The 17,889-nt window shown below is 40.1% G+C and overlaps 1 protein-coding gene across 1 annotated transcript; it reads left to right on the forward strand.

Annotated features, from left to right (window-relative positions):
- The first annotated feature begins 16,046 nt into the window (after positions 1 to 16,046).
- c1ql1 (complement C1q like 1) lies at positions 16,047 to 17,309 on the forward strand. The gene is made up of 2 exons (XM_067418511.1): positions 16,047 to 16,544; positions 17,020 to 17,309. Exons 1-2 carry the CDS (start codon positions 16,086 to 16,088, stop codon positions 17,197 to 17,199), a joined length of 639 nt encoding a protein of 212 aa, XP_067274612.1. The 5' UTR covers positions 16,047 to 16,085; the 3' UTR covers positions 17,200 to 17,309.
- The last annotated feature ends 580 nt before the right edge of the window (positions 17,310 to 17,889 follow it).

Raw genomic sequence — 17,889 nt, forward strand, 5'->3', positions numbered from 1 at the left:
TTGTGTTCAATAGTACCCAGGCTACACTTGAGTTACCGACCGCTACCGTCTTTAACTGGAATCTGATCGAGTGCCGCGGGAATGCGGACCAGTCAAATCCTGTAGTCACCAGTGTGCTATGAATTCTGGGATAGGGAAGACTGCGAAGTTATGGGAAGGTCCCATCTGCTGTACCCTTCCTTTGCCTGAGAACCGAAGGGCGCATTTTGAAGTCGCTCATGAATTGCGGCAGCCTTCGTCGCACCACTGTGACGCAATCGCACTTCAAATGCGGCCTTCAGAGGTGCAGCTCTCCCTTTGGGACAGCCTACGTAGTGCCGCTGTGACGTAATCGCACTTCAAATGCGGCCTTCAGAGGGTGCAGCCTTCACTTTGGGACAGTCTTCGTAGTGCAGGTATGACGTAATCGCACTTCAAATGCGGCCTTCGAAGTGCGCGCACTTCACTTTGGGACACAGCTAGCAATGGTTCGTTGTTGTCGTGACTCCGGAGCGCTAGTTGGTGTTCCAGTATAATTGGTCCGTCGAAACTCATTCATTGAAAAACGTTCCGCGCAGCAAAAATAAGTGTGGTAATTTTTATTTTTTATTTTTTTTGCGTAATTAATTAACGCGTTAAAGTCACGTAATTAACGCGTTAAAGTCACGTAATTAATTAATCTTAATTAACGCGTTAAAGTCCCGGCCCTAATAGAAATATTTTCTAAATATAGAAAATATATTGAATGTCATGCACCATCATATTTTCTAAATATAGAAAATATATTGAATGTCATGCACCATCTGATTTGGGCTATTGTTAATCAACCTCTGTAAACATATGCAGGAGCTTGCTTAACTCACAAAAAATACTTTGTTTCAATAAACATACATGAAATAATTCAGTTTTGTTTGCATATCAATGTATTTTAATATATGAATCAATATATAGCAATAGGTTGTCCATCCATATATTGCTATATATTTTCAAATATATGAGGAAGTTTCTGATACATTGAAATATATTTTCTAATGTATTGCAATATAAATTCTAGTACATTGCAATATATTTTTGTTTCGTAAGGGTATATACACGACAAATGCTTAATAACTGTGAAAATGTGTGGTTTTTCATTTGGGTTTGGGGTTAGTCAGGATAATGTGACGTCGACCAGTCATTATCGCAAAATAATCCCTGACACAGCAGTCGAGATGCAAGTCTTAAAGGTATTTAATTTGCTGTAGAGTAATCTGAACATGTTTCTTTGTAAGCAATCGCTTCCACTATGGTTGGTGGTTATATAGTGGTTCTATTATAAGTGGTTCGAGTATGTCATTCAGACACATCCTGTATAGCCCATGTGGGTTTAATAAGATAAGATATATACAGAAATTAAAGTGAATAAACAGGTGAACTAAATTAAGTTAGGGTGTGGAATATACATACATGCATACTTACACACGAGAGAGAGAGAGAGAGAGAGAGAGAGAGAGAGAGAGAGAGAGAGAGAGAGAGAGAGAGAGAGAGAGAGAGAGAGAGAGAGAGAGAGAGACGTGTTTTCCAGGACATGACCTTGTTCCCAGTGTTCACAGGCACAGACTGAAGCTGGTCTCTTTCGGTTTGTATTTCTTTCAGTGGATTCTTGCCATAAAGGGTCATTGTGAAAATCCACATTCAAGTAAACAGATTCTGTACTGTGTGACTTCGAGCCCTTGCATGGTCTCATTCTCTCACTGCCACACACACACACACACACACACATATATACACAAACAAAAGAACAGCCAGTGAGAGGGATAAACTCCCTGAGTTTCTCAAGCATCTGATGTACAACGATGGTGTGTGAACACCCAGCAGTCCGAGTGTGCCAACTGTCTTTCTCGTTCCTAATACCGCATGCAGAGATCGTACCGTCTTGACAGAGCATCAGAGGAACCATGGTTTCAGACTGTATTGGTGTCATGTTGATTGATATCATTTAATAACATATTCAGTCCCATTGATTTTAATATATGACTGTGTTTAAACAGACATATAGGTAAAGATTCATCACAGTATTCTTAATGTGAGTACTAGATCAAACAATGGCAAAAGAGAGAGGCGAGACATAGACAGAGAATTACATTTATGAGGTAGAGAATGAAGTCATATGGGTCATTCCTTTTATGAACTACTGTTTGAGCTATGTAACGTTTAAAATGTAATGTTTAGTCATTTAAAGAAGACAGACAAGGATATATTGCAGCAAACTTTATCCTTTTTTTCTTCTCAGTTTAAGAAAATTAAAATGGAAATATCTAACTTAAGCCATTGGTCAGTGATGGATTTTGCATAATCTTATTTAAGATGTCAGTTTAGAAATAAAAGTGATACCACACTGATTTGTGTAATTTCACGATTGAATGTTGTATGGTATGACAAACCGACCAAATAGTATATCACAGGACATATTAAATCCATTGCTAATAATTGCACATGTTGTTTTCTAATCAGAAGTGCTTAGTTGTGTTCTGATAAAAGAAAGTTAACTAATATAAATCTTTAAAATGTATATGTTTAATATTTTACCCAGTAGCTATATTATGAAATGCATGATAAGAGAATGAAAATGGGATGGTGTGTATGTTGAGAAGAGGGGTTTGGTTTTAGATTTCATCATTGCTGCATGTCAGCCTCATTTACAATCAAATAAACAGTGTATAGCAGCTATTTGTGAAAATATATCATACCATGACACATCTGATCTGTTTTTTCATAGCAGTCCCTGTTTTTACAAAGTGTGCATGAAGGAACAACAGTGCCACCCGGTGGCCATAAAAAAAAGTCTATCCAAAAAACACATTTGGTTCTTGACATTATAAGCAAGATCAGGGATTTTTCATTTTTGGGTGAACTAACCTTTTAACAGTGTACAACTGACAGTACATAGCGTGTCCATTTGCCTTAAGGTTAAATCAAAATAAAATAAAAAAACACTACATTATTTGAAATAAAAAACTGATATCAAATAAATGGTTATTTCAGATACTTGAAAAGGCAACATTTCTATAGATATTAAAACCTATAGATATACATTTTAAATAATATAAAAAATTACAAAAACATAACAAAATTACTCAAACTTTAACAATTTAAAATGAAAACAGGAAATATAACATTGAAATCTAATTCACAAAATTAACAAAACCAATAATGTTCTATCAATGCTACTAAAACAGTGAACAGGAATATCCCTCTGATCTTCCTGTTTATTCTGCAACCAGTTGCAGTTGCAACCATGTTCAAGCTCAAACATTTTGCTGGTTTCCAGGGTGAACGTCATGTTTCAGTGTGCAACAGGGTTTGAGAGGTTTTCTCTTGTTTGGGGGTGTGTCAAGGTCAGCCCAATCAGCTGCAACATGTATATAAACCGTGCAGTGTTAAAGGAACTGTATGTAAGAAATGTATTTCAATTAATCATAAAATGGCCCTGATATAGGAATCATGTTCATTTCAAATACTTATATCACTGACAACAGTAGTCCAGCCAGGATATTGTCATTTAAAAGTTGTTGTTGCAGCCCTCAACTGATGTTGATGTTGACATGTTGTGTTTGCGCCTGAAGCTCCGCCCTCCACCTATCTACCAATCACAAAGTCGGTAGTGTTTCAGCATCCGGGTTGCCAAATCTGCTCTAGTTACCACAGCTGCAGCTACAATGTTTCTACACCCTATCTGGCAACCTCCAGTCAGGGGGGAGGGGGAGAGGGATAGTTATTGCAGTACCAGTTTTGGCCACAATCTTACATAAACTTCCTTAAAGAGACAGCTCGCACAATGGGTCAAAGTAAAGCAGTTTACAAATGTATCCGCTGCAGCTGGGGTATATGCAACAACTGATGTCTTTTCATCCTGAAATGTGAGGCAAATGTTGGATCACAATAATTAGGAAACAGTTTCCACAAATCCCTTCACTCTTTTATTCTGCACAGCAAGATGAGTGAATGTAACATGTGTGTTTTGTAGTATTAAACATGTATTTATACCGATTTCATCAGGCTTGTAATAGTCTTCAAAAAAAAAAAACACACAAAGAATGGTCTTTTCAGCTGCCATAGTTGCAACTCGTCCGTTTCCATTTAAAAAACATTTTGCAAAGTTTTGTCGGGGCTGAACGTAGCCCAGATTCAAAAGACTTTAATAATCCACACAATGGTTAAAGGTGCACTTTGTAGTATTTTTGCAGTAAAATATCCAAAAACAACTAGGCTATTGTTATATATTTTGTTCATTTGATTTCTTATCCCAAATGTTAAAATCTGAGAAAATTGCTATTTTAACCAATGAACTGGGACATCTGAGGGAGTCGCCTGTCAATTGCTTCATATCTGTGTTTCACTCTTGGTTTTATTTGGTTAGAAATGCTTTACTCTTAGCTGTGTGCAACAAGTGTCACAGCAGCCGCTACGAGAACGCACAGACTAACATCATAACATCATTTTAAGCACACTTAAATGTATCTAATATGATAAACAGAGCTGCGTTACCTCATCCTCATGACAGCAAAAGTGTAAATAGCGCTGGCGTCCGTGTCCCGTCATAATAAAAGTCCCGCTGCTCGCAAGCCGTGTGTTTGAGTAACAATCGCTCCAGCGGCCTTGCTCAGCTCCCTCAACACTCAGCCTGCTCTGCTTCATGCTACAGTAACGTTAATAATCACATGAATGAACATGATTTCTGTTCGAGTCCTATCCGATTCTTTTTCACCTACTTTGAGGTGAACTGTACTGACGTCCCAAGATTCTGCGCTCAAACTTGGTGTCATCAAACTACGCCTTTGTTTTGAATAGGCACCCTCTAACGGATGGAAAAGTTACATAGTGTGTAGCTTTAATCCAAACAAGGCAGGCACTCAAGTGTGATTAATGATGAACAGCTGACAGAAAGTCTTGACTAATCATGTCAGTAAAAGACTCAGGTGAAAAACTAGAAACAAAGTAAAGCTGAGTTCACACTGCCCGATTTTAGCCCTGATTTTGACTCGCAGACAAATGCCTGAGATCATAGGCAAATCGGTGCTCGTGCATGCAGGTAACAATCACACAGTGTGAATGATCAAAGACACGATCAGAGAGAATCGCAGACGAGTCGCCGAAGCCTGTGAGATATTTGGCATGCTAAATATCTGGACCTGTCTGCGATTCAAACTCCTGCTGTGTGAAATGTGTTCTGACTGAAAATGACATTGGCGATGGCCGACAGCAAATGAAAGAGTGAGATACGGGGCAGAAGAAGGTTCAGGGAGGAGTTATAGACCAGAATATCAGTATTTTAATAGATATGTTTACAATTCTTTCAAACAGAAACAAAGCCCAAACATTTGCACGTCCAGCCGCAGCAGCAGCAAAAATATTTATTTACCTCAAACTCTCTTTGCAGAACACAATCCTTGCTCCCTCTGTCTCTCCAACAATTTCCTCCGCAATATACTTCTTTTTTCTTTTTCTCCACATATCAGCACACAGACAATTTGGAGCAAACTTTGTGCAGTTGATTATTTTTAATAACAATTCCAAGTCTCGCGCGAGAACTCCGGTCTGACGCACGAGTGATCTTGCATTGTTTACTTGTCACATCGCACACGTGTTTGGTTAAGGAATGCTGGGAAACGTAGTTTGCGTGTATTTCCTCTGTCTCCAATCCATTGTGCAGTGTGAAAATAGCAGTGACCCGACGAATTTGAAAGCGACAAGCACAGTCTGTAATAGGCTTAAAAGTCCATGAAAAAGGTAACCGAACATAACTGTGACATTACACTCCTTCCCCGACAAGGCTGGCGACCGTAGGCCGGGGCCAGCTGGAGCCGAAGGGGTGGAGAGACGTAGTACAAAAGATGGCTCATAAATTCACAGCGCAGGCAGGGTGACAGCTGGCCACAGGGACGAGGGAGCCCAGGGAAGCTGTAAGGCTGGTGTTCTCTGGTGGAGCTGAAGGAAGGAGCCAGGGCGAAGCCAAAAGGTCGACGAGCTGAGGTGGAGTGAAGGGACAAGCAGTTGGAGGCAGAGCCAGGGAATCCACTGGCTCGGATGAAGCTGGTGACTGTAGGCTTAGAGGCAGGCATGGCGTTACTTTTCAACAGGCCCACCCAAAAAATGTACAATTTTGTCAAGAATTATAAAAAATTATGGCAAATAAGCTCATAATTTGTGCTATAATAGTGTAAATGTTTTCAAAAAAATTTGACAAGTTGGTTATGTCTGTTTTGATGTTTCTGCGCATTGTGCGCAAGTTTAGCAGACAGTGAGGTTCAAAATCAGATGTAGCTTGTGAAAGTGTGAAAATAATTTCCAGTAAAGGACAATGTTGCAGCAGTCATTGTTTAGGTACCTTAAACGTGCACAAATGGTCTCTGAGTCACCGCTGAAATCCTTGTGTGTCCACCAAAGCGTTTTCCATAGTTTTTCCTACAATGGAAGTCAATGGGGTCTAGCAACTATGTGGTTAACAACATTCTACAAAATACATTTTATGCTCAACAGAAGAAAAATCATTATTTCGGTTTAAAACTACTTGAGCTTGAGTAATCAATGACAGAATTTTCATTTTTGAGTGACAGAACCATCCCTTCAACAACAAAAGACAACGAGAAAATCACATCTCTTGACTGAAAAAAGTTGAATAGCTTTAATAAGAATCAATGTAGCCTATATTTTATCGTGACATCTATGTAGTGCTTTATTTTTACATTTATTCATTCAATGTCATACTTGAATGCTGCTGTACTGCTCTAAGCTGCCAGTGTTAAGCTTTATATTTATTTTACCATACAGGAATGCATACAAGTTTTTTTTTTCTTTTAAGGAACTTGCTGTTCCTGTTGCCTAAGAATAGATTAACAAAAAACACTGTTGTAACAAGCCGTCAGAACCAAGCCGAAATACTCATCCAAAGTATATTGCTCCTCATTAGGGCAATGTTGATGGACACAAGGTACAGGTAGATGAAGATCAGGTTCAAAAGACTTTAATAACTCACACAGGTTATTAAAGGTTAATCCAAACAAGGTTGTAACAAAAAATGAGAAATGAAAACTGAAAACATAGTAACTTGACTAGTAAGGCAAACAAGGGTGATTAATGACAGCTAATGACTAATGTATATGGCAGAATGACTAATCATATGAGTAACCATAGTGACAAACTCAGTCGGTAAGGAGAACAAAGGAATCATGTGAATGAAGAAAAACAAACTAAAAGTCCATGAGAAGATATCAATACAGAACGTGTCAATACAGTCGGCCACATTCGACATACGTTGGACGACTCCATTCCTTCCTTCAGGGAACGAGGGTCATTTGTATCCGAGATGTTCCCTTTCAATCGGTCACGTTCAACGGTCACGTCCAACGTACATCTCCGTTCCCTCCTTCAGGGAACGAGGGTTATACGTAACCGAGACATTTGCAAGTTAAAAAAGAATAGAAATAAACGTTCTTTCGAGTCAAAATTGTAATGTGATGAGCTTGTAATCACGACTGAAGTAGGAAATGTACTATAGCAAGTGAAGGCAGCATAGCTGAATGTATCTGTGACACACTGCTACATGTAACATACCATTATTTTGATTCTGTTAGTTTACTTGTTTAATGTTCACACAAAAAACCCACATTACTTCATGTTTACTGTAATGTTCAATAAGATTTTTGAGTCTCAGGTGCAAATAAAGCATTTATGAAGGATTGCCCAATATATAGAACAAGATGTGAGATTATAAAAACTTTCTTTACACCTGAGACTGCAAAATCTTGTTAAACATTTGCATTTATCCAAAGATTGTAGCCTGCAGGCTGATCCACACTCTACAAACTAGCAGAGAGATAATCTGATCTTCATCTGATGAGACCCCCGTACACTCACACCAGCCTCTCTCGCTCTCTTTAATGCAGAGAAACATCTCTCATAGTCTCAGAGCAATAAAGATTTCTGGTAACGTTTCTGTTTTAATAAGGCACATCGCTGTCGTGAAGACTCTTTAGACATTAGGGGCGGAAATAGCACATTAAATAAGGGTTTCATGGATTGCATCATTTTTATTATGGACCGCAAAAACGATCTTCTTTAGAGAATAAAATGCTAGTTAGTTGCCAACCCGCACGGCTTTATTCCCAGTGTCTGCGTAAATCATCTCAATGAAGCAGATATTTCTTTGGCATGAACAGAAGCCATCGGAGACGTTTTGAATGTTTGCACATGGCAGTAAAAAGAAAATGATGTGTCTCACTGTGTTAAGGGTGGATAGAGAGGAACGTGATTAAATCAGATTTATAGAGAAATCAAGCAGACCCACCGAGGGATTTAAAAGCATCCTGCTGAGGGGACATTTACAGGGCCATTTCAATGCGATATGTACATACCACCAAGCCAATTGACAAACTGAGGTGTAATGACTATTTAAAACAACAAAAAAGAGGGTAGCCTTTTTTGAGAAACTTAGCTTCAAAGCTCTCTAGTGTTTTTCTGTTTGGACATGAAAAGAGGTCTGCAAAGCTACTAAGCACAAAGACACTCCAAAGGGAGTTATTCTCCATATCACTGTTTCCAAAATCCCTGAAATGCCTCTGTAGTCTTGAGTTTTCGCCTGAGAACGTACACGTCACAATATCCTTGATTTAAATAATTCCCGCCCAAGGCATAAACAAAATAAAGGGGTGAGGTCTGGTCAGGTTGCGTTAGTAGTGGCTGTGTCCGGAAACTTTGCCAGCTGACTTGTTGCCTCGCTGCCTTATCAGGCAATGGCTTTAAAGGCAGCGTTTGCGCATGAAGGAACCTCATGTAACTGATTTCGGACAGACTTCTGAGGAGAGAGCATAACATTTAATGATTTACATCAAAATAGAGAGAGCTTTGGCAATAACTAAGCAAATATTTAGGGGGGGTTGACACACTCAGTTTCAATCAATCTCATGTCAATCTTGAGTGCCTAGTATTGTATCCTTCATATCTCCGAAAAGTTTTTAGTTTTATTATATTTATAAAATAAAGATATGCTCTTGAAAAAGATACAGAGTCTTTCCGGGGGGAAAAAATGGAGTCGATGGAGGCGTGTCGTGTGGGTGGAGCTAAAGAATGACGAGCGCACGCAGCTATTGCGTTGAGAGCGTCTGAAACAGTGGCCAGCTAAACGAATGTATTTAAACACACACATCATACACATCGCATGTTCTATAGATAAATGAACTATATGTGATCATGTTGTACTTGCTGCACGTATGCGCCAATAACCAAGGAAGCAGTTTTACTCACCGCCTACTGTCTACAAGATGATCTACAAATCCGCTGTCAAACTGTACCCTTGTTAGTAAATCAATTACCGCCAAAATGTAGGAAACAAACAAAAACACTTTCACAACTCCGTTGATGCTCTGGAAAAACAAACTCCATCCACTGGTCCCTTAATGCTGGGTTATTTGGGAATCTGTACAGGGTTGTCTTGCCCTAGCAACCAAAAACACACTTCTTTGGTGACATTGTCCAAACACGAAGGTACATGAGTAAATGAAGACAGAATTTACATTTTCAGTTGAACTGATCCCTTTAAGATCCAAAATTATTTCACATTTGATTGATAGACATCTTTTAAGAAATGTGGCAACAAATTTTGTGCAAACAACACAGATCCCTCTGTTACAGATCCCTTTCTTTTACTTTCCTTTTCCTGCCATATTCTCTCTGGATGTTTTAGTGAATGTTAAAAGTACCTTATTCAAGCTCTTAATGAGATCCTTTGGGAGTCTAAAAGAGCAGAAAATTCTTCCTCACTAAAGATCTGTTTTGTTAAAATGATCATGTTTAATTCGTCCTTCCTAAAGCACTCTTTGCACAAACTGCCTTTAATCGATGGCAACTAATTAAATCTTATGGGGAAATTCTGTAAAAAATTAAATAAAAAATTACTATGATTGTTATATGCAGACACATAGAGATTGCTAGGTTTAAACAGTATTTAGACCACAGTAACTGTGAAAATATTAAATTGTGGGTGCTCTTGCAGATCCTTTTACTTATATCACACTCACAAAGAGAAGTTGCTTAACATCTAAAATTCAATTGAATTACAGAACTGAAAGCTTGAGGGGGTTTTGTGATAGGAAGCAATCTCATTGTAACAGTCAGTACTGCAAAAAAAAAAATTACATACATTTCAAATAACTTTTTTTTTACCCCATTGCAAATATTGTTGTTGTTTCTGGTCTTAAGCTGTAACGATATAATGTTTAATTATTCAAAACAATTATATATATATATAATGATGGTGCTTGCGTGCTACTAGTAAACACAGAAACTGGCGAACGGCGGCCTTTCGAATCAGCTTTGACCGCGACTCTGGAAGACTTGAAGTTAAGCTTTTCTCTGAGAAAAGAACAAAGAACAGCACTGAAGTCATTCTTAAAAAGGGAAGATGTGTTCTGAGTTTTGCCGACCGGATACGGCGAATGTTTAATCTATCTTCGAGCCACGCTTTACGTTGCTCTGGTTGGTTGTAGCGCTATCCTATCGCGTGCAGAGGGAGTTTGAAAGACAACCGTTTATCCCGCCCCTCGGATTGAGCCCTGTCTATGGTGAGTTTCCAGACCAAACATCTTGATGTGGGTCTGACTTGTCAGGCTACAAAAAAAATGCCAATAGGGTATAAAACACCAATCAGGCATAACATTATGAACATTATGTGAAGTGAATAACTCTGATTTATCTTTTCATCATGGTATCTGTTAGTGGGTTTGATATATTAGGCAGCAAGTGCTAGAGGCAGGAACAAATGTAAGGATTTGAATGAGTATGACAAGAGCCAGATTGTGATGGCAGATAACTGGGTCAGAGAATCTCCAAAACTGCAGCTCTTGTGGGGTGTTCCTGGTCTGATGTGGTCAGTATCTATCAAAAGTGGTCCAAGGAAGGAACAGTGGTGAACCGGCAAAAGGGTTATGGGCGACCAAGGCTCATTGATGCCTGTGGGGAGCGAAGGCTGGCTCGTGTGGTCCGATCAAACAGACGAGCTACTGTAGCTCAGATTGCTCAAGTTAAAGGGGGGGTGAAATGCTGTTTCATGCATACTGAGCTTTTTACACTGTTAAAGACTTGGATTCCCATCCTAAACATAGACAAAGATTCAAAAACTAATGTTGGACGTTTGGAGCATTTCTGTGTCAAAAATACTCCTTCCGGTTTCTCACAAGTTTCGGAGAGTTTTTTTTCGAGTATGGCTCGGCTTGACGTTAATAAGAGCGGAAGGTCCTTGTATGGGCCGTACGGGCTCTTCTCCCAGTAGGGTGCGCGCACGTGACAGGAGCGAGAGAGGAAATGCACGCCCATAAACACTCACTCAGCTGCAGATCCAGTCGTCCGCGAACACTTATGTCGCACTGCGCTGCACTTTATTCCTATGGGTGACATCAAGCGACTTCAACGCTTCTGCACAGCATTCTGGGAAGGCAGCGCTGCATTTGAACCGATTTGAACGCAGAAATGACGGGAAGCTTCACAACATCGGATTTCCACGCCACTGCTGTCACAGGACTTCACCAAATCATACCAAAGAAGTGTGTTTTTGACGGAGCGGTCCCAGCAATAAAGGTTCAGTCCTGCTTTGGAAGCAGCCGGTGAGTAAAACTGCTTCAAATGTCTATGCTGTTGGCTTGTCGCGTGAGTAAACATCAGTAAACGACACGATCGCGTGCTTCGTCATTCAAATGCGCTAACATTACTCCATTGTTCTTCTATGTATAACGTTACACTAGTCTGACGTGCAAAACCGTTTCGCTTGCTACTGCTAAGGTTTAGTCGCATACAATAGTCCATAAACCGAATAATGTCCTAATAAACTGCGAGTAAACAAGCGCAAATGTTGACAGGCCACTAAATACAGGACATACCACAGAGACGGACATCCTGATGTTGCTGTTTTTCCTGTTCAATTTATTTCAGCCTCATTTCAGATTTGATTCTGGATCATATATCTATTAGCTGAGATAGCCATGGGCTTCTCCACGCTTTAGGACGTCACCGCTTTGCGCGCTCGTCATTCTTTAGCTCCGCCCACACGATACGCCTCCAGGCGCTCGGTTTTTTCCGGAAAGACTCGGTACAGCCTATATTTCTTTTATAAATATAATAAAACTAAAGACTTTTCGGAGATATGAAGGATGCAATACTACTCTATAGGTACTCAAGATTGACATGAGATTGACTGAAACTGAGTGTTTCACCCCCCCTTTAATGATGGTTCTTATAAAAAGGTGTCAGGATACACCACGCATTGCAGTTTGTTGCGTATGGAGCTGCATAGCCACAGACCAGTATAGGCTGTATCATGCTGACCCCTGTCCACCACCGAAAGCGGAGCAATGGAAGAAGGTGGCCTGGTCTAATCAATCGCGCTGTTTTTTACATCACATGGATGGCCGAGTGCATGTGTGTTATTTACCTGGGGAACATATCGGCACCATTATACACTATGGGAAGAAGGCAAGCCGGCAGAGGCAGTGAGATGCTTTGGGCAATAATCTTCTTTTTTGGGTCTTGCCGTCCATGTGGATGTTACTTTGACACGTACCACAGTTACTTTGCACTGTTGCAGACCATGTAACCCTTTCATTGAAAAGATATTCCCTGGTGGCTGTGGCTCTTTTAGCAGGATAATGACCACTGCCACAAAGCAAAAAATGGCTGAGGAATGGTTTGAGGAGCACAACAACGAGTTTGAGGTGTTGACCTGGTCTCCAAATTCCCCAGATCTCAATCCAATCTAGCATATGTGGGATGTGCTGAACAAACAACTCCGATCCATGGAGGCCCCACCTAACAACTTACAGGACTTAAAGGATCTGCTGCTAACACCTTTGTGCCAGATACTGTGTGGCCCGATCAAACAGACGAGCTACTGTAGCTCAGATTGCTCAAGAAGTTAAAGGGGGGGGGTGAAATGCTGTTTCATGCATTCTGAGCTTTTTATACTTTTAAAGAGTTGGATTCCCATCCTAAACATAGACAAAGTTTCAAGTATTTCTTCAAGTATATGGAGTATTTCTGTGTCAAAAATACTCCTTCCGGTTTCTCACAAGTTTCGGAGAGTTTTTTTCGAGTATGGCTTGGCTTGATGTTAATAAGAGCGGAAGGTCCTTGTATGGGCCGTACGAGCTCTTCTCCCGGTAGGGTGCGCGCGCGCGTGACTAGTTTGAGAGAGGAAGTGCATGCCCATAAACACTCACTCAGCTGCAGATCCAGTCGTCCTTGAACACTTATGTCGCGCGCCGCGCTCCACTTTATTCCTATGGGTGACATCAAGCGACTTCAACGCTTCAGCACAGCATTCCGGGAAGGCAGCGCTGCATTTGAACCGATTTGGACGCAGAAATGACGGGAAGCTTCACAACATCGGATTTCCACGCCACTGCTGTCACAGGACTTCACCAAATCATACCAAAGAAGTGTGTTTTTGACGGAGCGGTCCCAGCGATAAAGGTTCGGTCCTGCTTTGGAAGCAGCCGGTGAGTAAAACTGCTTCAAATATCTATGGTGTTGGCTCGTCGCGTGAGTAAACATCAGTAAACGACACGATCGCGTGCTTCGTCATTCAAATGTGCTAACGTTACTCCATTGTTGTTCTATTTATAACGTTACACTAGTCTGACGTGGCCTGGTCCACAAAGCAATGACCACTGCCACAAAGCAAAAAATGGCTGAGGAATGGTTTGAGGAGCACAACAACGAGTTTGAGGTGTTGACCTGGTCTCCAAATTCCCCAGATCTCAATCCAATCTAGCACCTGTGGGATGTGCTGAACAAACAACTCCGATCCATGGAGGCCCCACCTAACAACTTACAGGACTTAAAGGATCTGCTGCTAACACCTTTGTGCCAGATACCACAGCACACCTTTACAGGTCTAGTGGAGAAAATTCCTCGACAGGTCAGGGCTGTTTTGGCAGCAAAAGAGGGATCAACACTATTATTATGCCTGATTGTTGTGTGTATGTATGTTTAAAAAGTGTATAGCCTATACATACTGAACAATTTATTTATGTTTATTTTTTGTGAAATAACTTTATTTGTTTATGTCAAGTCAATGCACTTTTATTTATGTATTCATTAATTTGTTAATTGCACATCAAACTCATGGACCTCGATTAGTGCAGTGGTGCGCAGTCATGCTGCAATAGAAAAGGTCCTTCCCTAAACTTTTCACAAAATATCAGAAGCATTAAGATTTCTATTCACTGGAAGTAAGGGCTTTACCCAAACCTTAAAAACACCCTTATACCATTCCCTCCTTCACCAAACATTACAGTTGGCACAGTGCAGTCAAACAAGTAACATCGGCTGGCAACCGCCAAACCAAGAATCACCCTACTGACTGCCAAACAAAGAAACATGATTCATCACTCCACAGAACACGTCGCACTGCTCCAGAGTCCAGTGGCGTTTTGTTCTACTCCACTCCATCTGATTTATTTGGATTGCACTTGTAGATGTGAGGCCTGCAGCTGCTCAGCCACGGAAACCCATTTCCACAAATCTCCCAGCTCAGTTTTTGTGCTGATATTACAGTTTTTCTCAGTCACTTTGGTGCATTTCTCACATCACTATTTATGTTTGCTCAACAGTTAATGCAGTTCTCAAAAACAATTAGTACAAACTGCAAAACCTAGTTGATAACCTGCAAAAGCGTGCCACTTGCTCAAAATGGATAGCTCATTCCTCAAAAGCAAGTATTCATGCCAATGAAAGTGTCACTGCATCAAGATGAAAAGTCCTGACACCATTGTTTATTAATAAGATGCATGAATCCAATGGCTTTGTCATGTTTTCATTATGACAGTTTACTTTACTGTAAATGTTTTCCAATGCAAAAAAAGTCAGATTTTGGTGACACTGAAAATTAATCTGCTCAGACAGCACTAGCCTCTATACTATTTGCACAACCATTTGAAAAACACAGTCAAGTTTCACATTACTGTATTTAGTGAGGTTACTGAGTACAAGACACTGACTATGGATGTTTCACATTTTTACTGCAAATGATCTTTGCTATTCTAATTTGTTCACAGCATTGAGCAAAAGAAAAAATACACTCTTATTTACAACAAACATAAACTCCCTTTAGGTAGAGCTGTGCACAACTGTAAACGATATTGCAGTATATATTGGAACTGAACATACAAAATACATAGAACTAATGCTAAACACTCCCCTTCTCATCAGTGAAAGTTGAGATTCACCTGAGAGAAATTTTCAGGGAAAAACAAGATTTTAAAAAATATGTGTAAAATTAGCTTGAGAGATTTTGACAACTAGTTCAACATTTATGTATGTAATGACTCGAGGACTGTTGGTTTTATATGGAATGATTATTCAGTATTCACAAGTTTAGTTCATTTTGACTGACATGACATAAGCAAACGATAATAAACCAGCAGAGAGTTGAATGAAGGCAGTTGATGCATGTCCAAAAGCATCTGCAATTTGTTGGAAAGAATGAGAAACTGCTACTATGATGTGCACAAATGACTAAATATTTTGGAGGTTGAACTAACTGTTGTGCAAATGTAAATAGTGATGTGAGAAATGCACCAAAGCGACTGAGAAAAACGAATGCCCGTGGAAGTTTGGAACTCTTCAGCTATAGAATCCTCAGAGCATTGGTGACTTTAACCCTTTAACACACCATGTGCCCCAGCATTTGCTGTTCCTAATCACTTCCACTTTTTAATAATACCATTGAAACTAAAATGTTAATGTCGACCATTAGTTATCAGCCAAAACATTCAAATAATTATTGGTATTTGCCCAAATTGTAATACTGGTTATGACTTGTACAACTAAAATACATTTCTGTGGTCTGAGCATTTGAAAGCATTGTTGCATAAGCATAAGTTTCGTAAGACTTGTAGGGAACTTAATGCGGCATAAAAATGTTTTTTGCTGATGTTAAAAAATGTCAGATGACAAACAATTTCTCAACTCCATCACGTGACCAGCTAACTCAACCAATAACAGCCGCAAATCTCCATGAATTTCTTCCATGGGCTTTACATTGGAGTCCCATCATCTCATTTCACTCATACTTCATCATGGCCAAGCAGTGGATAGCGGCCCTCCTCACGTTTCTGTCGTTGACCAAAGAGGGCGTCTGTGAGACCCTCCCTGGATCCTGCAGAATTGTGTGTGACCCTTCCTCAGAACGTTCGCATGACCGGAGCAATGGGTTTGTCATCCCTCTCACCTCATCTGCAGCAGGACCTCCTGGTCCAGCTGGACCTCCCGGTAAAGCAGGTCCTCCTGGCCCACCTGGATCCATAGCTATTGGTTCCTCAAGTCAGAAAGGTGTAGCGTTCAGTGCTGCGCTGAAGGATGCCTTCAGCAAGAATGATGTGTTGAAGTTTAACGATGTGATGACTAATCTGGGAGATGGTTATGACTCGTCAACAGGAGCTTTCACCTGTAAAACCGCAGGAGTGTACTACTTCATCTTTCACATTATGAAGACTGGACAAAACCTACGAGTGGACCTGGTTCTTAATGACCAAACGGTGAGTTTACCTTATTAAAACCCTTTAACTGATTTCTCAACCGGACGGTAAACCTTAAAAAAAAAAAAAATCTGTCCAAAGAAGGAGACAAAATTCTTCTACAGCTCTATTGCTCAACCACCTGGTTTTGGCATAGGGGGTGGGACTTTTCAGATTTCAAAATCAGTTTTGCACACTTCAATTGGTCACACAAAAGAAAACTCACTTGATTTCAAGCCAGAATGAAAAATTAACCACTACAAATCTCAGATTTGGTTAATGTAAAATGGTTAAGCTGACAATTTAAATTAAATTTAGTTTGACATCCGTACAAATCTCAAATTTTCTGCTGACTCATAGCCTTAGGGTTCTAAAAACCAGTCTAAAAACTCATGCCTTGTTGGTTTCTTAAATGCCTGCTACGTAATAAAATATTAAGGACACACTCTTTGTGCAGTGTAATAAATCTGATCATTTCCGATGTTGTGTGTTCTAGATTGTGGCGAGTGCAGTGGCAGTGGATGTCCTGCATACAGATACTGCAAGCAGCAGTGTAGTACTCCAGCTTTCAGCCGGAGACCGTGTGTATGCTCGGCTGAACAACAGTGAAGTAAGCAAAAGGGACTCGCAAAGCCGTTTCAGTTCCTTCTCTGGTTACCTGCTGTATGAAATCTGAGACTTAACATGATTCCTTTCTGCTTTAAACTCTTTATGTCAGATTGAAGGAGGCTTCTTTGTATTCAGAATGTGGATGTTTCCTTGAATAAAGAATGAACTCTTTGGCAATCTGCCTGACTGAGACTTTTCATTGAATGTTAAATCAATTCTTCCATTTTCTAAGGCCGAGACCTTGGCGAGGTACTTCACAGGGCACTGGCACTGATATTAGGTTTGGACTTCAGGGACATTGAGGATGACACACTAAGTAACAACAGGCATACGCACTCAGCAACACCACCTCAGTCACCGTGTGTTAACAGCCCTGTCTCGCACAAAGCAAAGGGCTTCAGATCAGAGAGCAATGGGACGAAATCCAATCCTGGATTATTGATCTCACTTAACCTACAGAGCAGAAATAAAAGTAATACACTTAATATTATTACATCCTCTAACTGCTAAATAAAAATGAGCTGCAATGCACTACTATGGAAGCTTGTTTCTACCACAGAATTAAAAAAAGTAATTGCTTAAACTTATATTACATTTCTGACTTTTTTTCTCAGAATTGTGAGATATAAAATTGCAAGAAAAGTCAAAACTGTGAGATTTAAATGTACAATTAAATGCGAATTCCTCCTTTTTTCTTGCACTGTGATGCGCTGTGTATTCTGACACCTTTCTTTCAGAACCAGCATTAACTTCTTGA

Source organism: Pseudorasbora parva, chromosome 15, assembly GCF_024679245.1.
Source record: "Pseudorasbora parva isolate DD20220531a chromosome 15, ASM2467924v1, whole genome shotgun sequence".
Taxonomy (NCBI): domain Eukaryota; kingdom Metazoa; phylum Chordata; class Actinopteri; order Cypriniformes; family Gobionidae; genus Pseudorasbora; species Pseudorasbora parva.